This window comes from Girardinichthys multiradiatus, chromosome 2 (assembly GCF_021462225.1).
Source record: "Girardinichthys multiradiatus isolate DD_20200921_A chromosome 2, DD_fGirMul_XY1, whole genome shotgun sequence".
Lineage (NCBI taxonomy): Eukaryota > Metazoa > Chordata > Actinopteri > Cyprinodontiformes > Goodeidae > Girardinichthys > Girardinichthys multiradiatus.
Window position 1 is genome coordinate 45,274,336 of NC_061795.1, and position 22,891 is coordinate 45,297,226.

Sequence of the window (22,891 nt, forward strand, 5' to 3'; positions counted from 1 at the left end):
GAAACATCTCTGGTCTCGATTCATAAATGAGGATTTTGGTTAAGAAATTGATTTTGTCAAATTATGATTTGTAATTATAATTATTGATCAAGATTAATCAATCAATAATCATAACCCCCTACAATCTGCAGAGGTTGCACAGCGCAGGCTGGGAAACCAGTTAGGAGGACGTTGCAGTAGTCGAGGTGGGAGATGACCATAGACTGCGGCAGGAGCTGGGTGTTGTGTTGGGTTAGGTACGGTCTGATGTTTCTTATGTTTAACAATGCGAAGCGGCACTATCGAGCGATGAAGGCAACATGATCTTTAAAGGTCAGGGGGTGACACCCAGGTTTCTAGATACCTTTGATGGAACAAGAGATAGGCATTCAGTTTGGATGCAGATGTCGGGGTGTATGGTTGGTTGGTTGGTACATTTTTGGTTCTTTGATCAGTTTATGTTTAACAATAAATCATTTATTCTGATGGTCTTTTGGACTAATACAGGGCCGAATATTTAGCTCTACTTTCCTGAGGAGTACTCAGAGTTCAAGGCTCTTTTCTAAGACCCATTTATATTCATTGTCTAAACATGTCGTGGGACTGCTGGAACCTGTTCAGAGCTTTTATTGAGTTAAAAGGATTTGAAATCTTTATTAAATTATCGATTTCATTTGTTTTTGTCTTTTTTAACACTTAAATGTTCAGATTGATAGACTGATATTTGGTTTGTGATAACTGGAAACGAGTCTTTTGCATCACCGGGTTTTCGAGCATGCAACAACATAAAGGTCATGCCCCAGCAGTAGAATTAGGTCTACGCTTTAACTAGGCCACTCTAAAACCTTCATTTTTTTTAGCCATTTAGAGGTGGAAGTGGTGTTGTGCTGTGGATCATTGTTGTGCTGCAAAAGCAAAGCGCTCTTGAGATTAAGGTCATGAACCGATGGCCGGACCTTCTCCTTCAGGATGTTCTGCTAGAGAGCAAAACCCGGATCATCCTACCACAAGCATCATGTTTAACACCTGGTACGATGTTTTTTTTTCTTAAATACTGTATTTAAATTCTGGCCTATGTTTCTGTCTGGCTGTTTAAGGTACCAAAAACTGATTCTGTGGGTTCCCTGTCCCCCTGCTGTCCAGAAAAGGAGGGACTCGCCATAGCAACGAGTCATTTGGCATTTTTTGATGATCCAACCAACCTCATCTGAATTTTTGGTTTGTAAATACAAAAATATGCCAACACCAAGTCCAAAGAGTTTAAATGAATGCTGTAATAACAAATGCTGCGCCTGTAGGTGGGGATAATGTTGACATCAACACCAGAACTGTAGCTTATGTTTCCAGTTCATTGCTTGTAACTGTGTTCAATTGTACATAAACCTGTAATATTTGTATGTGTTATATAAAAAACAAAACCAAAAAAACCCAACTGGAGCTCATGTACTGTTTGACCATGTTTAACCATTTTCTCTCAGTCTTTTAAAATAGATGTTTAGCATTTATTGAGTTTAAAGAATCTGAACAAATTCAGAAAGGAAGGAATGAAAACAGCTCCAGTTCTGTTCTGGTTTCCAGTGCAGAGTGACAGTGAATGAGTGCAACATAGGCTAACAATTTCTGATCAGTTCACACAGATACACCACTAACAGGGCTGTTTCTCTACTCTGGGAAGGGCTTTAAATAAGACATTAGAAATTTACTTGGTCTATCAGGACTAACGAAGTAAGTTGAGATATGTTGGATTTTCAATCAGTAGCTGCATTGTCACCCCCTCAAAGGGTCCTCAGAGACTTACCACAGCCTAGTTTTTATGTTCTTAATTTTAACTAACTTTTTTGTTTCATTTTCCTCACATTAAACAATTCACGACTCTATTTCTTCTTACCAGATGGGTTGTTGTTTCAGGTGAGTGTACAAATAAACCTTTTCTTCTTTCTTCTCTTCCAGAGCCTCTGACCCTGGAGAAAGAAAATAAAAACCAAATTACAAAGTATGAAAACAGGAAGAGGAGGAAAATTGATTTCTGCTGCAGTATACCTGGTGACTTGGGTTTCATCTCAACGGGGCCTTCCCTGTCATCAGAAAGCAGAGCTTCGGTCAGGAATGGAGTGAGAGGAGACTGTTTAATGAAATTCATTTAAAAGGAGACGCCTTGTTACTCACTCAGACCTGGGAGCCATTGAGCTCCTCAGTTTGCTCTCCAGGCCTCCAAAGAAGCCTTTGACGTCAGATTTCGATGTGTTTTTAAGAAGGCGCTCTGCGGCATCTTTCTTCCCCGACAGCCAGGAGTTCGCCTTGTTCAGATACGAGTCCAGTCCGGCTTGCGGACCACCGGGATCCAGCAGGTCAGAGGGAGACGGTGGGCACTTCCCTGCACAGACGAGTTAGAGATGATGACTTCAGTCATTACAGACCTTCAGGAAAATGATTTTCTGTCAAAGCCTCAAAGGCATCCCTGTTCATAATGTGGCTGAAAGCTGCCTTCCAGGATTTACCTGCAGCTATCTGTGGTTCAGCTTCTGCAGACAGGTTAATCTCACAGCTGATTACAGCATAACATCGAGGCTTTAAAAAAACAGCTTGGTCTGAAGTTTGTCTGCAGCTTTTGGCAACACCTTAACCAGCTACAACTCAGTGGGCTGGAAATGAAAATAGTTGTTAACCCATCAGCTTAAAGTACCTTTAAACAAACAGCCGAACTGATGCAGTTCTCCTCTTTGGACCCAGTTTCTTTGCTGTTTGCAACAGTTGTCACATCTGAGTAAGGTTCACTGCAGGTTCACTTCAGGATGAAACAAAATACATGGGTGGGGAACCTGGAGAGTCAACTGCATGTTGATGCAATGCATTGTGTCACATTGGTGCACTAGTCACACAAGGCGTCATGCTTGCACAAGTCTGGCCTTTATTTGTGGTGTTGCTGCAAGAGAAAAACCACAGGACAAACCAAAGGCGGCAACCATCTGAATCAGCACAGACGACTGATGTTCAGTGATGCAAACACAGCTGGCTGTTGTTTCTGTTGCAATGCAGAGGGGGTTACTCCAGGGTTCTTTGGTTTGAGCAATCAAGCCTTAGCAGCAAGGCATCTTTAAATTAGTATGCACCGATCATTTACAACGACATGTCTTATTTAAAAACGGATTAGAAATATAATCGAATCTCACAGAGCGGACGAGTCTTAGAACCATCAACAGCATAAACAAGAAGAATATTTTAGAACAAAACATGTGAAGGGCAACAAAAAATCCCTTCCTTCCTACAGCAATGGGAGACACAAAGTAGACAAAAATGCCTCAGTTTTGATGTAGAAAACTGTAGATGTGGAGATGAAACTGTGGGAATGAAACTAGTTTAGATCGAAACGTTTATAAATATTTCACAGGGTTCGAATCTAGAAGAACTTTCTGTGGGAAAATCTGAAAAAAAAAAAATTGTCAAACTTAAACTGTTATCATGTAAAAACTGTAAAAGGGATCAAAATGTCAGTTTATCAGGTAAAGTCTGACTTTCTCTGAGCCGTTGTTTCTGCTGGAAAGTAAAGCCGAGCTATGGATCTCCAAAGACAGCTGTGTCCTCTCATTCCTTCTGACAAATCCCGTTAGAGTCCATGGCAGGGGTCAGCAACCGTTACGACCCAAAGAGCTCGTTCCTCTTAAAGAAATTTGTCTAAAGCCATAAAACCTACCTGACCCGTTGAAAAAGAAAGCCGGTCAAGTTTTACACCTGCTGTTTACGTTTTTTATGCTTTAGAGTTAAATTAAAGAACCAAACTTCGTATCTAATTTCAGGTTTTTAGAACAAAGAAAAAGGAAAGTTTGTAAGTTCTTTTAAACGGAACCATGTGCAAAAAACTAGGAAGTTCTGGCAGAAGAAGATGGAAACGGGTCTCACCGATGTAGTAATATGTGAAGCACATGGTCATGAGGTTTTTAGCTGGGCTGTAGTCGTCCATCTGGTAACATCTGTAAAAACAGAATTGAATTATAAATGTTTCTTTGTGGATGACAGCTCTAATATTTCACTGCATATAAACCATAAACTGGAGAAACACATTCTAGCAGCAGAATATCGTAAAACCTCATTCTGTAAACACCAAGAACATTTAAAATCAGATTCAAATCCTTCCAGCCGTATTAAGAAAACCACCTTTTCCTATCAAGACCTTGAGAGAACCACAGGTTGGTAATTCTGAGATTATCTCTGGACCGTATCCCTGATGTTCTTCAGGATCTTAACCTCCTGAAAGCAAAAAGCTCTCCTGGATGGATGGATGGTTGGAACGGATGGATGGAACGGATGGATGGTGGATGGCTGGTTGGAACGGATGGATGGTGGATGGATGGAACGGATGGATGGAACGGATGGATGGTGGATGGATGGTTGGAACGGATGGATGGTGGATGGATGGAACGGATGGATGGAACGGATGGATGGTGGATGGATGGTTGGAACGGATGGATGGTGGATGGATGGAACGGATGGATGGTGGATGGATGGAACGGATGGATGGTGGATGGATGGTTGGAACGGATGGATGATGGATGGTTGGAACGGATGGATGGATGGATGGAACGGATGAATGGTGGATGGATGGTTGGAACGGATGGATGGTCGATGGATGGAACGGATGGATGGATGGATGGAACGGATGGATGGAACGGATGGATGGTGGATGGATGGTTGGAACGGATGGATGGTGGATGGATGGAACGGATGGATGGTGGATGGATGGAACGGATGGATGGTGGATGGATGGTTGGAACGGATGGATGGTGGATGGATGGTTGGAACGGATGGATGATGGATGGATGGAACGGATGGATGGTGGATGGATGGTTGGAACGGATGGATGGTGGATGGATGGATGGAACGGATGGATGGTGGATGGATGGATGGAACGGATGGATGGTGGATGGATGGTTGGAACGGATGGATGATGGATGGATGGAACGGATGGATGGTGGATGGATGGTTGGAACGGATGGATGGTGGATGGATGGATGGAACGGATGGATGGTGGATGGATGGATGGAACGGATGGATGGTGGATGGATGGTTGGAACGGATGGATGATGGATGGATGGAACGGATGGATGGTGGATGGATGGTTGGAACGGATGGATGGTGGATGGATGGTTGGAACGGATGGATGATGGATGGTTGGAACGGATGGATGGTGGATGGATGGAATGGATGGATGGTGGATGGATGGATGGAACGGATGGATGGAACGGATGGATGGTGGATGGATAGATGGGTGGATGGACGGATGGATGGATGGAACGGATGGATGGATGGAACGGATGGATGGTTGGATGGATGGATGGATGGAGGGATGGATGGTTGGATGGATGGATGGAACGGATAGATGGTGGATGGATAGATGGGTGGATGGACGGACGGATGGATGGATGGATGGTTGGAACGGATGTATGGATGGAACGGATGGATGGAACGGATGGATGTGTGGATGGATAGATGGGTGGATGGACGGATGGATGGATGGAACGGATGGATGGATGGAACGGATGGATGGATGGAACGGATGGATGGTTGGATGGATGGATGGAGGGATGGATGGTTGGAACGGATGTATGGATGGAACGGATGGATGGTTGGATGGATGGATGGATGGAGGGATGGATGGTTGGATGGATGGATGGAACGGATGGATGGTGGATTGATAGATGGGTGGATGGACGGACGGATGGATGGATGGATCTAACGGATGGATGGTGGATGGAGGGATGGATGGATCTAACGGATGGATAGATGGATGGAGGGATGGATGGTTGGATGGACAGATGGATGGAATGGATGGATGGATGGGTGGATGGATAGATGGTTGGATGGAATGGATGGTGGATGGATGGAACGGATGGATGGATGGAACGGATGGATGTTGGATGGATGGATGGATGGATGGATGGATGGATGGTTGGATGGAGGGAGGGATGGATGGAAGGAACGGATGGATGTGTGGATGGATAGATGGGTGGATGGACGGACGGATGGTTGGTTGGATGGATGGATGCAACGGACGGGTGGATGGATGTATGGATGGAACGGATGGATGGAGGGATGGATGGTTGGATGGACAGATGGATGGATAGATGGATGGTGGATGGATAGATGGATGGAGGGATGGATGGTTGGATGGATGGATGGACAGATGGATGGAATGGATGGATGGATGGATAGATGGATGGATGGTTGGATGGAATGGATGGATGGTGGAAGGATGGAACGGATGGATGGAACGGATGGATGTGTCGATGGATAGATGGATGGATGGTTGGGTTGGATGGAATGGATGGATGGATGGACAGACGGATGGATGGATGGACAGACGGATGGATGGATGGAGGGATGGATGGTTGGATGGAGGGATGGATGGATGCAATGGACGGGTGGATGGATGGATGGATGGACGGACGGATGGATGGAATGGATGGATGGATGGGTGGATGGATAGATGGATGGATGGTTGGATGGAATGGATGGATGGTGGAAGGATGGAACGGATGGATGGAACGGATGGATGTGTCGATGGATAGATTGATGGATGGTTGGGTTGGATGGAATGGATGGATGGATGGACGGACGGATGGATGGATGGATGGATGGAGGGATGGATGGTTGGATGGAGGGATGGATGGATGCAATGGACGGGTGGATGGATGGATGGATGGATGGACGGACGGATGGTTGGATGCAACGGACGGGTGGATGGATGGATGGATAGAACGGATGGATGGATGGTTGGATGGATGGACGGAGGGATGGATGGATGCAACGGACGGGTGGATGGATGGATGGATAGAACAGATGGATGCAACGGATGGATGGATGCAACGGACGGGTGGATGGATGGATGGATAGAACGGATGGATGGATGGTTGGATGGATGGACGGAGGGATGGATGGATGCAACGGACGGGTGGATGGATGGATGGATGGTGGGATGGATGGTTGGATGGATGGATGGATGGATGGATGGATGCAACGGACGGGTGGATGGATGGATGGATGGATGGATGGATGGTGGGATGGATGGTTGGATGGATGGTTGGATGGATGGACGGAGGGATGGATGGCTGCAACGGACGGGTGGATGGATGGATGGTTGGATGGATGGATGGATGGATGGATGGTGGGATGGATGGTTGGATGGATGGATGGATGGATGGATGGATGCAACGGACGGGTGGATGGATGGATGGATGGATGGTGGGATGGATGGTTGGATGGATGGTTGGATGGATGGACGGAGGGATGGATGGATGCAACAGACGGGTGGATGGATGGATGGATGGATGGATGGATGGACGGAGGGATGGATGGATGCAACAGACGGGTGGATGGATGGATGGATGGATGGATGGATGGATGGATGGATGGATGGATGGATGGATGGATGGATGGATGGATGGATGGATGGATGGTTGGATGGATGGATGGATGGATGGATGGTGGGATGGATGGTTGGATGGATGGATGGATGGATGGACGGAGGGATGGATGGATGCAACAGACGGGTGGATGGATGGATGGATGGATGGATGGATGGACGGAGGGATGGATGGATGCAACAGACGGGTGGATGGATGGATGGATGGATGGATGGATGGATGGATGGATGGATGGATGGATGGATGGATGGATGGATGGATGGATGGTGGATGCTGAATTTCACTTGTCCCTGAATTGTTGCACCATTTTTAAATGTTTCCTAAAACCTATTTTTCTTCACAGGCTTCTAATTAATGAAAACTAGTTTTTGTTGTTCTTTAGAAGTTCCTTAGGCGGCTCTGGTTTGCCATTTCTTGTAGAGCAGTTTTGGTCAGTGACTGTTGACTATTAAACATAATTTCTAAATGCATTTAAATTCATTGCATTAGTCTTTCCGCCCTGACATTGTGTTAACACACAGCTGCATGAGCCTCCAGAGCACCAAACACGCTACAGATGATGATCTGCCGCTTGGCTGCTGCTTTCTCTCTGAATTCCTCTGGAAGCAGTAAAGATGTTTTACACTCACTTCTTCTGCATTTTATCTTAACTTCGCTAATTAAATAATTACACTTTATATCATGTGATGTGTTGTTAATCTGGGCTTGGATTGCTCTCATTTTAAGAGCTGCTAACGAACAGATGATCATTTTAATTTCATCCTGATACATAAAACCTTAAAACTGAATAGGTGTTTTATTCTAATTATACATTAATTTATGTTACTTTAATTACAACAGCTTCATAACCTCTGGTGTGGGAGTCGTGCAGGTTTGGAGATTACAGAGCATTTTAAAACAGATTAAAGTGTAAAAGAAGAACTTGTTTAGAACTGACAACAACCCCAGTTTCATTATTTCCAGTCAAACTCGGTGAAAACGAGTTAAACCCAAACATACTCACTCAAACAGAACAACTGCAAAGGACTGGACCAGCCTGTAGAACGTGGCTTCACTCACACATTTGGAGTGGCAACGCTGTGAAGACAGAATGACACGGTTACAATAAAATAAACCAAGATGTGCTGATGTCTTTCTGCTCCAGAACCTGTGTTTTAATGTCAGAAAGATGGTTTTATTTATTTTTCTTCATTTCCAAGTAACAAAACATAAATATTTTCTTCTGGCTATTTAGCCGTTTCTTCTACAAGCTGCAGATTTATGTAGCCAAAAATTTAATGAAACAAAACCATTTTAGGAACATCTGAAATGAGCTGAATTTTAAAATTAACTCAATTTCATGGATGTTGCTATGGTGATTCCCTCCTTTTCTGTGGTGTGGGGTGACGAGGATCCTGTAGCCTTACTCTTTTTATTAGAAAACAGAAATAAATTATAAGTAACAACTCAAGTATACAGTTACTGTATAAAAAGTAGCTGTACCAGAACCATGAGTGTTAGAACCTTCTGGTGGCCACAGATGTCCATTTTCATGTGTCTACTGTGTTTTATGTAGGAGCTATGAGGGGTTAAAGAGACCCTTAAATACCAGTTTAGAAAGAAAAATGTAATGAAATATAATGGGAATGAATTGGGGTGAAGGTGTTCTCTGCACTCGGGGTTGATTTGGCAGAAAAAGTCCTGCAACAGTGGGAGACACACTGAATGAAAGTAGACAAAAACGTCTACATTTCGATCTGTAAACTGTACATGTAACTGTGGGCAAGTTTCTTTCTTACTGTTACTACCATAACATGACAAACCCTTCATTAGATCATTCTTTAATAACAATCTCTAATTATAAATCTTATTTAAATAGATTTGAAAAGTGAATTTTGAGCTAATTGAGATGAAATGAAAGTTATCTGGTTCACAGTTTGAAGGCAGCCCTAAAATAAAAGGCAACCTGGTGAAAGCTTGGGGTGTTTCAGGATGCAGGCTCACTTCAGTTTTCTCCCTGCACTCGTCTTCTCTTTGAACCGGTCGTTTCAGTGATTTCATGCCATGTGTCAGAGGGCAGGCATGATGCCTGCATGCACTCACCTGGGCGCTGACGTACTTGGCAAACCATTCCCTGCCTTTTCCGTTCTCTCCGCAGCACAGCTCTCCAAACCTCGCCTTCTCTTCCTGGCCAAAGTCCTTCCTGCAAAAACAGTATCCAAACAAACTCAGCTTCAGCTGCAATTTATCAAATCTGTGTGAAACATTTGGTGTGGTTCCTGTAGGTAAACACCACATAACTGAATCATTGAGATATTTTTCAGATTCTGTAAAAATATGCTGAGAATTTAAACCTGTGTGTCATTCTGTGGGTCTTTAATGCATAAATGTAATGAAATATGACTTCACCATCCTGAAGGAGATGAAGAGGGTTAATACGATGAAGAAACATGCATTCCTTCAGACAGGCTGGACTGCAGCACAGCAAAGCAGCAGGTCATTGAGTTTAATCTTGTCAGGACTGGAAAGAGAAGCAGCAGAATACGAATAGAAAAGAGTCTGAGATACGAGACAAAATGTGACCCGATATTTAGAGAAGCTCGTTCAACTTTTCACCCTGACAGTCGTCCTCTGGGGGGGATCAGATGGTGCGTCATGCGTTTTTAAAAGAGTCTGAATGTTTCTGGTTATTCTGGGAGACAAAACCAGGACAACAAATCAGCCTAAAGCAGAGGACTCCTCCCATACCACACAGGCTTTAAGAAGAGGGAAAACAGTCCTAGAAATCCTCTTTTCGGGTTTTTGCTGAGGAATGATGACAGGTGGTGTAGGATCATAATGCTGCTCAGTATTAGATCCACTCAGGATAATAGTCATTTCGTACCAGTTCCTTCTGTCTCCACCAGCTGTGGTACCTTAAACTGCTTGTGTCTCTTTGCTGGTTCAGAGGAAAAAAACTCGCTTTCGTCAGGAACTGGAAGGAGGCTCATTGATACTGGAAACCAGTCAAAATGTTTAAAAACTCCTGAATTAGTTCCATTTTTAGTTTGCCTTATTTAAGGGTAAAACTCTGAGATTAAACATGAAAAAAAGCTGGATTATCATTGGAATAACATGACCTCACTGTCTTACTGGGATTATCGCGTGGAGCTGTTCTTCAAGAGATGGGCCATAGTTCCATAGTCCCACTGAACCAAACTCTTAATGCTTCAGGATAACAAGAGATTTGGACAATTTCATGCTCCCAACTGTGTATGAGCAGATTGGGGATGGTTCCTTGCTGTTCCAGCACGACTGGGCTGCAGTAGGAATGGGAGATTTGGACAAAAACTCTTGACGATAAAAATAATTTCACAGTAATGGTGAATGGTACGATAATTACCCATCCATATGCACCAGTGCACAAAGCAAGGTCCATAAAGGCATGGATTAGTCTGGTGTGGCAACAGTCCTGACCTCAACCCGAGAGAACACCTTTAGGATGAATCAGAGTGAGATCCAGGCCTTCTCCAACAACGTCTGACCTCACAAATGCACGTCCAGAACAAGGGTCAAAAATGTCCCATAAACACCTTGTGGCGGGTCTTCCCAGAACAACGGGAGAACGTATAGCCACAAAGAATGGACTGACATTATTATACGAGATATCAGTCATAAAAATTTGTCGGCCAGCAAGGAGGCCAAACAAATTGACCCAGTAACACCAGTTCTAAGAATATTACATTAAACTATAGTGAGAAGTTTGTGGACAGAAGCCTAAAACATGTAATCTGAGTCAGATGCCGGACAATGACACTAAATCCTAAGGAAAATCTATATGTCATAACCGTAGCATCAAACAAACATAAATAATTTTGGTTACCTGAACTGACCTAAAACAGAACTAGTTTAGTCTAATTTAATGTCACACAGTGAGAAAAACATTGTTACAGTTTTTAACAAACAGAATGAGTTTGGAGATAACCACACCTCTGGACAAACTGGACTATAGATCCAACATCCTGCTCATTAAACTGTATCACTGCCCCACGATAACGCTGGAACTGTAATTTTAAATGAAAAGATAAAATACGTAATAAAGATTCTTGTTCCTTACTTTCCGTGGAACACCTTCTCCACGTAGGCCTTCATGAACTGCCTCCTCTCTATCGTCTCGGCGTCTGCGTCTTCTCCGCTGTGAGCGGACGAGGAAGATGACCTCCTGAGTTCCCATTGAAGAGTCGGCGGGTCCATGTCGTTCTCGCTGTCTGCGGACTCTGTGGCATCACTGTCCTCATTGCGTCCCTCCTCTGGACGCCGGGAGCCGTCTTTCGTCGGGGCCAGGGGTTCTGGTAGGAGCGGGGTCTGCTGGGCGGACGACTGGGGCTCAGGGGAGAAAATGTCTGTGTGGCCTTGGTGCTGAGGTTCTACGCAGAGAGACGAGGCCTCGGACGGCTGATCAAAGTCTATCAGGTTGTCCATGTTGGAAGTTCGTCTTTTTGTCTGAACTCAGAAATAGGTTTTTACAGACCTAATTATCTCTCAGCAGGAACATGTGGACGAAGAGGTTCAGCTGGAGCGTTCAGCTGAGAGGAACCTTCTCACTAGGTCTGGATGATCATCTCGCTCTCTGAGGTCTCCAACCTCAAGTGCAGTCATGAAACAGGCACATCTGTGGACAAAACAAAGATAATTAACACAAATGTTTTGTGAAACCTAAGATGTCTCATCTTAGGTTTCACAAAAGGTCCAGAAGAACTGTGAAGCTGAAATTACTCCTCTTACCTGGAACCTGATCTGCAGGTACCAGGAAAGGGTCCAGAGATTATCTGAATGACCTGGTGTGAATAAAATATATTTTTGGTTTCTGCAGAAAGGCTGAAACTGAATTTAAACCATTGATCTGTTGACGACCAGAAGCAGATGTTTGAAATGACAAAACTTCCTTCAGAACAGTTTGGAATGGTTCTGAAGACACATAAGAACAAAGATGCAAGGCAGAAATGTATTTTTTATAAATTATCCATTTCTCTTTTCTTCTTCCATTGATTCCTTCTTTCCTCCTTTATGTCCCTTTGTCCTTTTCTTCTTGCCTATTGTCTTTGCTTCCTTTCCTTTATTTCTCCCTTCCACTCCTCCCTAATTTCTCTATCATCCTTCTGACATTCCTCTCACATTTTTTGTCACTTTTTCTCTTCCTTTGTATTCTGCGATCATTCCCTTACTTTCTTTCCTTCTTCCCTTGTTTTCTTCCTTCCTGACTTTCTTTTCTCACTTCCTTCCAACCTGACATTTTCTTCTTAACTTGCTTACTTCCTTCCTTTCCTTGTGTTCTTTTATCCTTCCTTTTATATCTTTTCTCCTATATTTTCTTGTTTGTCTCCTTTCCTTGTTTCCTTTCCTGTCTTCTATCCACTGTGCTCTTACATCTTGACTTTCTTTTCTCGCTCCCTTATTTCCTTCTTTTCTGTCTGTGCTTCCTTGCATGTTGCCCTTGTTTTCTTTATTCCTATATTTGAATTAAAAATCGCTTGTTCTATTCCTGCCCTTCCTTGTTTCCTTCAGTCTTTCTTATCGTATTGCCTTTAAAAACATATGCAGAACAGTAGATGGATGCTGGAAATGAAGGAAATGAACAGGTTGACTGATGAAAGTTTATTAAATCTGTTTTAAGGTTAATGAATTTCCTTCCTTTTAAATAAAACTTTCATCCTATTAAAACTAAAAGAAAAAAAAATCTGATAAACCAAAAAAATGTCCTATAATTAAACTGTTTCATGAAAAATAATATCATTTTTATTAAACTATGTGATGAGTAACTGTATTTGCTGCTAAAATTGAATGAAGTGAATAATTATTTATTTACATATGACACTTTGGCAACCTCTTGTTTTCTTTCATAAATAAAGTGGATTAATTTGTCAGATAGATCAACGTCACATCTAAAGCAGAATGAACTTTTTATGGAAAAACAAATGAATATCAGTTAAAGAAGAAGTAAATGTCATAAAAACAGAAAAGGTGCAAAATGACTCATTCATGCTTCTGTCTCCTTTCAGAGACAAAAAAAACAGGAAATCACTGAGTGAAAAAAGCAAAGTCAAAAGAGACAAATCTGAACCTTTTATCTGAACTAATTTCTGCTCAGCAGTTTTCTGCAGAGCTCTGGTTGAAACAAAGGAGCATCGTGACCTCGATGGATTCTCTTCCCGCTCAGTAAAAAAGGACCAAACAGAACCTTCAGAAGATTCTATCAGCTACAAGTGCTTCACCAGGCCTTAAATTTGCCTTTCTACAGCTGAACTAATCAGTTTTGGTTGTTCCATGGTCCAAAGCTGTCACCCTGAACACAGACTGGAGTCGTGGGGTTTGTTTGATCTGCTGATCTGAGGATGATGTGGTTACATAACTGACTGTAACACCCAGGAAAACACTCAGGACACAGAAATACAATAAATCAGCAAAACACAAAGACAACGCAAACACAGCTCAGCATGTTGGTGTGCAGTCCTCACCAAATGTTTCTGCAGAGACACGAATGTGTTTAACGTTTACTGTTTATTAAGCATGGGCGATCAGACACAGATTAATTCATCACAAAGAGCTTCATTAGATGTACAGTTTCACTGTATGTTAGCTGCGAATGATGACCTTCCCGTCTGATCAGCCATCTTATAGAACAGGTCTAGCAGCAGACGGATTGCTATAAAAGAGGAGCAGATGTGCTAAAACTGGAGTCTTCTGGTCTAAGCAATGTTTTCCTCCTCACTTTCCATCAAAATGTTCTCACAAGAAGAGTTTTCTGTAGGGCTGAAACAATTAATCGGTTTAATTGAGATTTATCGATTATTGAAATAATCGTCAATTACTTTAGTAATTGAATAAACGTTAACTGGAGTATAGACTCTAAAACATCCCACTGGGTGAAAGAACTACCTTCTCAGAGCAGAAATTAGACCAGAATTGTACAACACATACATACATTTTACATTTAAGAAGCAAAACCTTCTTTGTCTGTAAATATGCTCTATCCAGAACTCTTCAAGTGGCTCACCTGGTTCAAATTCTATAAAATATCTCCTATTAAGCACCTTTTGGTATCTGATTATTAATCAATTCATCAAAAAAAAAAATAGTCAACAGAACAATCTATTAGCAAAATAATCGTTAGTTGCAGCCCTAGTTTTCTGGATCATCAAGAACTTCAAGCTGATAGTTTCAACTGCAGAAAGGAAGGCTTCAGGGCGTCTAATAAGGTCCTGCAAGCTCCACGTTCTCTGTATCATCTTCCTCAGGTGCCACCAGTGCAGAGCTTGTTCAACATTGGTAGCAGGTAGGTGTGAGAGTGGCTGCACGCAAAGTGTGGGGAAAAGTTTTAGATAAGAAGGTCCCAGAGGTGTAACAGTGAGAAAGTGCATCGTGATTACTGATTAAATTTAACAATATCATCACGTTTGTAAAAAATATATACAAAAACTATGTTACTGGCTGATGTTTTTGCATTATTATTATTATTACTGCTAGTAGTAGTAGACATCTGGGGAAGAAAAGCTGAGAGCTTGTTGGTATGAAGTTCTACAAGGATAGAAGACACTAATCTGGTCAGAAGCTGACTCAGATGTTTGTGTTTGCGCTGGAAATCTGCCAGAAAGGTTCATAAATAAATATATTTATCTCAGATGCTGCTAGGAGGAAACAAAAACACAACCAGGAAACGGGCACATATGAGAAAATTGAATTTACAGGAACAGCTAATTTACTGTTTAAAACACTTTGTTGTAAAAACAAAAACAAGACAAACTGGCTGTCTTGTTTCTCTTGTCATCACAATGCACTGCTGGCTAACAATAAAAGGAATGAAACCACAGGGACAGCTACTTTTAATTTGCCTTTTGTGCTTCTGAGGTGACACACATTGTTAAATTTTAGTTGAGGGCTTCTTAAAATCAGTCCAGGGGCACTATGTGGCCCACGGACCGCACTTGTTTAAAGACTTTAGTTTAATACGGCTCCTGCCCAGACAAAATGTTTAGAAACTGGCCCAATTTCTTCCAACTTTGGAATCATAAGTAACTGTTAATATCTTAGATGAGATATCAGATCTATGCCAGTGTTCAAATAGAGATCCAGACTCTAAACTTTAACATTATAACTAATTATAGCTCTCACCCAATGGCCGCAGGAGACCCTGTGACCCTGCAAAGACAGGTGTGTGTAGACAATAGATATTGATTTGTATTATATTTTCCTTCTCTTACAAACTGATTAAACATTTAAAAAGAGTTTTGGATGATGCAGATGTAGAGTGAACATGAGGCCTACATTTCAACAGCTTCACTGACAACACTGAATGTGTGAGACGGTGCTCGTCACCATCTCCCCTCGCAGCTTCAACATGATGTCTGCAGAGCTCCTCACTCAGCAGTGAGTCGTGATTCCCTGCTGAGGAAGGACAGCAGCACCACGGTAGCGACGTTCAGCCTGAGTAATGCATCCTTTCCCTCCTGTCCTGCTGCACTGTTTAATCTGTCAACACTGACTGCAAACGCTGCAACATTTCTGCTTCCATGAGAAGAAAAGGAGCTCCCCCTCCCCCCTCAATATGATCAAACACACAGTGACATCGAGACCCACCCCCAGAGCACACTCCCCCATCCAGGTACAGTGAGCAGTAATGGGATTTCTCCATGATGGGAAATCCTCACAAGCTTGAGTGCTGATGCTTTAGGGAGCATTAGACCAGTCCTGTGCTTCTTTCCCATCATCATCGCTGCGCAGAGCATCCTGCACACATGGAGGTCAAAGCTGTTACACAATATGACCGCAAGCCTCTAAAACCTGCAGGAAATATTCTAAAACATGAACATGGGCCTGCAGCTCTGCACACTGTTCATTAATCTCTGTCAACTCAGCTTTATGAACCATATGCAGCAAATGCAAACCAATAAATCAGCCTGTTCGCCCTGTCACTGCTACATGATGGAATATCACTTCAGCATAATTCCCGGACCACTGATTCAAACTGAGGCATCTCTGAACAAAGCTCATCCTCATGAGAACAGGAACTGATCCCCAGCTTGGGACTTCCCTGACCCATAATCCTTAAGTGTCCTTGTGCAATTTGAGAGCTTTTCAATAGCTCCCATTATTGCATCAGCAAAGACCTCTAAGTCACCAAAGCAACATCAGTGAAAGCCTTCTTTGTGTGTAAAAGACAGTTTTCCTGATTTCTTCTTTGCAGCTAAACTGTCCATTGTTTACACCAACACCTGACATATGACACGGTTTCATTATTTAACAAAAAAGGTCCATTCATGATCCAGCAGCTTGTAGAACCACCTTTAGCCGCAACAACTCTCCGTTGTAGATATCTCTTTAGCTTCATCAGTCTGTCTGGTCTTCTGTCCAGGATTTGAAAGTAGTAGTGCTGTGGATCAAATGCAATACCTGAACACAATGCCAAGCCAGAAAGACATCAAAGCTGCATCTGATTGAATCTCCAAAGCTTTAAAACTATGATACCAAACCCCATAATACACAGCACCATGTCTGAGGAAAACAAGACACTACAAACACCTCATACATACTGTAAAGCATGGTGGTGGAGGGTGATAATCTGGGTTTGTTTTGCACCTTGCAAAGAGTTCTAAAGAAATTCTTGCATTCCATGTCTCTTCCTCCAAATGTCTTATTGTGGATGAATATCTTAAAGATGCTAAAACTCCAGAGGAGAGCCAAGGTGGCCTCACTGAAGTCACTCAATACTGCTGATGACGCTTTCTGTCATGAAGGTGGCCAAAATCCGACCAAAGTGGAGATGTCTGGCTATGATGCAAAGCACCTTGTTCAGAGGACACCAAACACAGGATATCTCCTTATAAAAACCTTTTATCAGATGTCAAGCTCAGTGGTGGAGGCTTGTCTTGCACATTTAGTCATTAAATCGACCATAAACTCCTCTGTATAACAACAATTTCAGAGTCAAACATGAGGCCATCTGTCTGACAACTGAAGCTTGGCCCAAACTGGCTCATCAACAGAACAACGATCCCAAACAGCAGCAAATCCATAAGGACATGGTTAAAAATAAAAGAATAAAGGTGCTGCAATGGCCCAGTCAGAGTCCTGACCCCCACCTGATTGAAATGATGTGGCAGGAGGCTCAGAGGGCTGTGCAGAAATGAATGCCTGCAAAAACCTTAATGATCTGAACCAACATTGGAAAGAAGAGTGGGCCAAAATTCCTTCCCAAACCAATGCTGGGAGGTTCTGCTGCTAAAGGTGGTTCCACAACCTGCTGGATCATGGGGTGTACTTAGTTTGGTTGAGTTTTTGTTAAATAATCACACTGTGTAAAATGTAGAATGTTAATGTTAATCTAAGCTGGTATTTTTATGTTGTGAAATGTAAAATACTATAATTTGAAGCTGCTGTACTTTCTGTCTGTGTGGCTGTCCATGTATATACCGAGAGCTAAAAGTGACATAAAACCCATGTGGGAAACTGGTTGGTAATTAATCCCAGGAGAAGACTGGTGCTGGCGTTGAAGTGTCAGAAATGTTGAGTCCTGGATGAACTCTGCCAGCTCCAGAATCCTCTGGAGGAGGTACACCAAACCAGAAAGAGGTGTCTGGGTAATTATCACAGCCTCTCGCTGGCAGTGGTAACTTTTATCAGCTCCTTAAACCAACGAGTGGGAGCAACATTTCTCTGGGACACCTCTGTATAACTGTCAGCTATAATAAAATCACAGGCACAAACTGCAGAGATCCACTCAAACACTCCCTGATTTACTGTGGCTCAACTGGATTTTATCTAATTATGTTGCGCAGTTGGAGCATAATATATACATGGAGCTGAAGAAGCAAAAGCAGAAGTGTTTGACAACACATGAATTGTTGCCTTAAAATTTAGGCGAGGTTAGGGTCTGCCGCTACAGATACCATCTAATTCCCATAGATCGTGTTCCCAACTGTATGTTCCTGCAGGAATCTATAGCATCTATGATGTGGAGGTGCAAAAAATGTCCAACCTATTTCACTGAGCAATGCCACTGACTTCCTGTGTACAGCACACCAACTGTAGCATCTGAACAATCTTTTGCAATTGTGATTTTGCATACATTCATATTATGATAACAATTCTAATGTAGCTCTCGTAGGAAAAAAACCTTCCACATAAACATAGAAAAACGAAACATTTATTCCACTGGAAAGAGCCAAAAATAATTCCCAAAGCACAGGTCTGTAAAAACAGCGGAGCTGGGCTGAAGGCGCCTGTGCATGCTGGAAAAAAACTGGGAGGAAGTCATGCTCCATGTGCTCGTCAAGATAAGCCGAGTTTCTCTCAGTCAAGCTGGCAAAGAGCATTCCTAAAAACATGGCGACCGATTCCAGCAAAAGCTTAACAAAGACCTCTAATGCTCAGGGTCAGTTTATAGATGGCGCCTCATTTTCTGATTGAGGAAAGAAAAACAAATCCTGTAAAAGTTTGTTTTGTATGAGCCAAAATAAGTCAAAAAATCATTTATTTAAAAAGCATTTAAAAATGGGTGTTTATTGTTGCAAAATAAATATTCTGCTACCACAATAATAAAAACATTAGTTTTCTTCAATTTGCTTCCTTTTGAACAAAAATACATCCAATATTTACCAAGCAGGCAGGTGTATTTAATTTTCTATATAGACACAGAATAAGAGCAATCACACAGTTAAGCTTAACAATAGAGGATCCAAAAATAAAAACGACTAAAGAACAAAACAGGAGGTCTTGTCTTCCCATCTCTCGTTATACTTCTCCTCTTGTAGTCTCAATGGAAATGTGATATTTTTTTGCTGGACAGAAATATCAACTGTTCAATGTCAATCATCTACAGTTGGGGAAACTGTCTTCAATCATTTTTCTTGTGATGGCTTTTCCACTTACATTGCAAACACACATTTCATTTCATGTTTGCAAGTTAGAAAAAAAACAAACCTTTTCTCTGGTAAGGTTACCACTTCAGCAAAAACTGTTCTTCCAAAATATTTGAAAATGATTCGCTTTATGAAGGACGCAGTTTCTCCAGTAGCTAGAAGTAATGTGACCTCCGAACAGGGCAAATAATAAATAAAAATCATTTTTTGCTCAAATTAAACACACCTCTATGGTTTATCAGCAGCCGTGCATAAAAAAAAAACCAAACCAATACTATTAAAGAGCATACAGATCAGAACCGAACCATTCTGCTCGACTTGCAAAACACAAAACCTTTACTATTAAACTCAAACTAAGCAATATTTTAACCACTTCGTTTAAATTACAAATGGACAAAAATAATAATGTCCTACTCTGCTACAAATACAGCGAGCTTGGTGGATGAAACTCTAGCCGAACACAGATGTATATACAGACTGTTACAATAAATGGCAGAGTCCGGTGTTAGCTGGACTGGATCAGAATCAGGGAGCTATAACAACACAAACTGGACTATTTCTGATTGAGGCTTGGTTCCTGCAGGAAGCAGCTGAGAACAAACACAAACAGTTGACGTTTCCTGGAGGGCTGAATCCTGCTGAGACCACAACGTGACCGTGGAGCCCTGTGCGGGGTCACGGTGACACCCAAGGGTGTTCCTCCACGAGGAGAACTGAACCCATAACAACATACAGAGGTCAAGAACCAGAACCGCGCTCCACTGTGACCCCAGGGCCATTCAAGATAGACAGACAGCATAAAACGCGACTTCCGGTGAAGTGAACAGGATGAATTCATCATAAAAAAACAACGTAACAGACAGCAGTACCTGCACGAACCGTCCCACGGAGTCCGGACACAGCTGCAAGCCCACTCTCCGTGTTTCTGTGGATCAGCCTCCTTCACTTTGAGACTCTACTCTACTGCGCTTGCGCCAACAGAGGCGAGCACGAAGACAGGGGAACCCAATGACGTCATGAGGCAAAGCAGCCAATAAGCGCTGCAATAAAGCTAACAACTGTATTTATCTTGAAGAAAACAAAACACAAAAACCTAAAGTAAACTAAACAAAAATACATATATTTAACCAGAGGAATGGTAGCAAAATAAACGATCAATTAGAACATAATTAGCAATATTAATTGATTGAAATTATTGATTTATAGAGATTTTGTGTTCAAGTCTTTATTGCTGGTAATTTTGACGATCATGGCTCTGACAAGCTGCAGTGCGCACCTTGTAAATCCCCGACAAAAACACTTTAATGAAACTCTAAATTCAGTTGATATATCTCCTCAATCACTGACTGTTGAACCATCATACTGGACTTTGAGCAACTTGAATTAAGTGCCCACATTCTCGAGATTCAAGGGCCTTGATATTCAAAAGAAAGCAAAATCTCTTTTTATCCGAAAAGAGAACTTTGGACCACTGAGCAACTGTCTCAACACGTTTCTCCTACACCCATGTACAGAAGACTCTGCTGATGGATCTGGCTTAGCAGTGGCCAGGCACAAAAGATTTGACTCTTAAGGCTCTTGAGGCTCTGACTCCAGCTGCAGTCCACAACTTGTGAATCCCTGATAAACCCTTCAATCGTTGAATGTTGAATGAAAGTTTTCCCTGTTTCACCATTTTCTAACAGAAGTTTTCCTTCCACTTAACTTCCCATTAATATGCTTGGATATAACCCTTTATGGATAACCAACTTTTTTAGCAAAGACGTTTTGAGGAATATTGTGAATATCAGACAGTTGTCATGTCAGAAGTCTTCCCTAGCCTTGTGTAGTTCATAAAACGACCATAATCTTTCAATTCCAAACAATCCTACTAAATCGTTAACGTCTGGAGAACAAGTGCCCCTCACTGTTCTCGGGTCCTACTTTAAACATGCAGGAGATGTGGCCTTTGCTGCACCAAAACAGCAGAATAAACTGCTGCTGCACATCTGGACCTCATCAGTAAAACCCATTTAAAAATCTGTTGTAGGACATGGCTTCAAAACCAGATTAAATGTCTGTGCATTATGTTTTTAGTCTGTGTGATGTCAGTGTATTGTGTACATTTTTCCCTTAGTTGTACAACCCTTTAGGGCACTGTGTTGTTTTTAATATGCTTAATAAATCAGTTTGACTAGACCCATTGGAAATGAGTGACACTAACCATTCAAAGGTAGTGACTACATGATGAACGTTGATTTTCGGTAAATAGAATGAAGCCTGTGACGCACTGGGTCAGAGTTTATACCTCCAACCTTGCACTTCCTGCAAAATCTCAGTGTGTCTTCAATAGTTTTCTTGGACAGTAGATGCTTGTTTGAATCCTCTCTCGTCCTAAAGTCTTCACCTCACTGTGGTGAAGACACACTCACACCTGCCTGCTGCCGATGCTGAGCATGCTCTGCACTATTGGTAGCATGATTATGTAGCACCCTCTTCAGGAATCGATTAATAGTATCAAATAGTATCAAATCTTAACAAATATAGTGTCAAGATACTTTGTTCACACACAATTATAAATAATCCAGTCTAAATTCAGTCCAGATTGATCCTTTTCATTCCAAAACAATCACGGTAATATTGTCACAATCAGAATGAATCAGGCAGTCTTTTTCAATCCAATAGACTCAAATTTAGCTTATCAAAGGTTATCTAAGGAAGGCCACCAGATTGCAATGAGTCATTGACTTTGCAACAATCCCTCCTCTTGGGTGAGCATGTGACCAACCTTTCGATAAAAACTAAAGATAAAGAAATATCTTCTTTTATTGGCTCCTTGTTACATTAAAAATGTAACTTTAAATTCTTCTTCTGATATATAAAGCTCCTAATAATCAGGCTCTATCATATATCAGAGATATCATTGTTCCATATATTCCTAACAGAGCACTTCGTTCTCAGACTGCAGGTCTACTGGTGGTTCCTAGAGTCTCTAGAAGTATAATGGGAGGCAGATCCTTTAATTACCAGGCTTCTCTTATGTGGAATCAGCTCCCAGTTTTAGTGTGTGAGGCAGACGCCCTGTCTACTTTAAGACTAAGCTTAAAATGTGACTTTTTGATCAAGTGTATACTTAGAGTTTTAGGTTATCCTGAGCTATCCCTGTAGTTATGCTATCGGCTTAGGCTGCTGGAGGACATACTGACCACTCTTCCTTACTTTGATACTTTTTCCTACTACTCTCCATATATGGATTATAAGGATCTATAATATATGGATTATTTATAACTATAGTAGGCATTAATGTTGAGTTCTCGGTTTTTTCTTTAAGTAGAAGCTCCTTCTGGCCCTGGGTTTCACTGTGATGCTGTTTGTTTTTCCTATCTAGGAGATGGTTCTGGCTCTAGCTAGACCCTCTTGAGCATCCTAAAGCCTTCTCCTCTGCAGCAGAACCTCTCAGCTTGAAGTTCTTAATGAACCAGAAACCATCTCATTCAGCTGCAATATTCTCAGCAGGAGTTTTCTGCATAACCTGTGGCCATATTAATGTAAACAATGATTTCAGAACATCAGTCAGTCTTTTATAACGATTGATGTGCTGATTAGATTGATAGAGTGAGTTCCAGAAACTAAAGCTGCAGA

At 42.0% G+C, this 22,891-nt stretch overlaps 1 protein-coding gene across 3 annotated transcripts in view; it reads right to left on the reverse strand.

The window, feature by feature from the left end:
- Positions 1-20,259, reverse strand: part of kiaa0513 (KIAA0513 ortholog) — a 32,948-nt gene extending 12,689 nt beyond the window's left edge. Inside the window, exons 1-9 of one of the 3 annotated variants that reach the window (XM_047351346.1) lie at positions 20,140-20,259; positions 12,141-12,193; positions 11,473-12,027; positions 9,480-9,579; positions 8,401-8,474; positions 3,877-3,947; positions 2,146-2,353; positions 2,020-2,054; positions 1,868-1,940 (exon numbers count right to left, since the gene is read on the reverse strand). In XM_047351346.1, coding sequence (XP_047207302.1) covers positions 1,868-1,940; positions 2,020-2,054; positions 2,146-2,353; positions 3,877-3,947; positions 8,401-8,474; positions 9,480-9,579; positions 11,473-11,837 — 926 coding nt within the window. In that variant the 5' untranslated portion in view covers positions 11,838-12,027; positions 12,141-12,193; positions 20,140-20,259. The remainder of the gene's footprint in view (positions 1-1,867; positions 1,941-2,019; positions 2,055-2,145; positions 2,354-3,876; positions 3,948-8,400; positions 8,475-9,479; positions 9,580-11,472; positions 12,028-12,140; positions 12,194-20,139) is intronic. The other 2 variants (XM_047351364.1, XM_047351356.1) reach the window with 2 other exon arrangements.
- Positions 20,260-22,891: the final 2,632 nt, after the last annotated feature.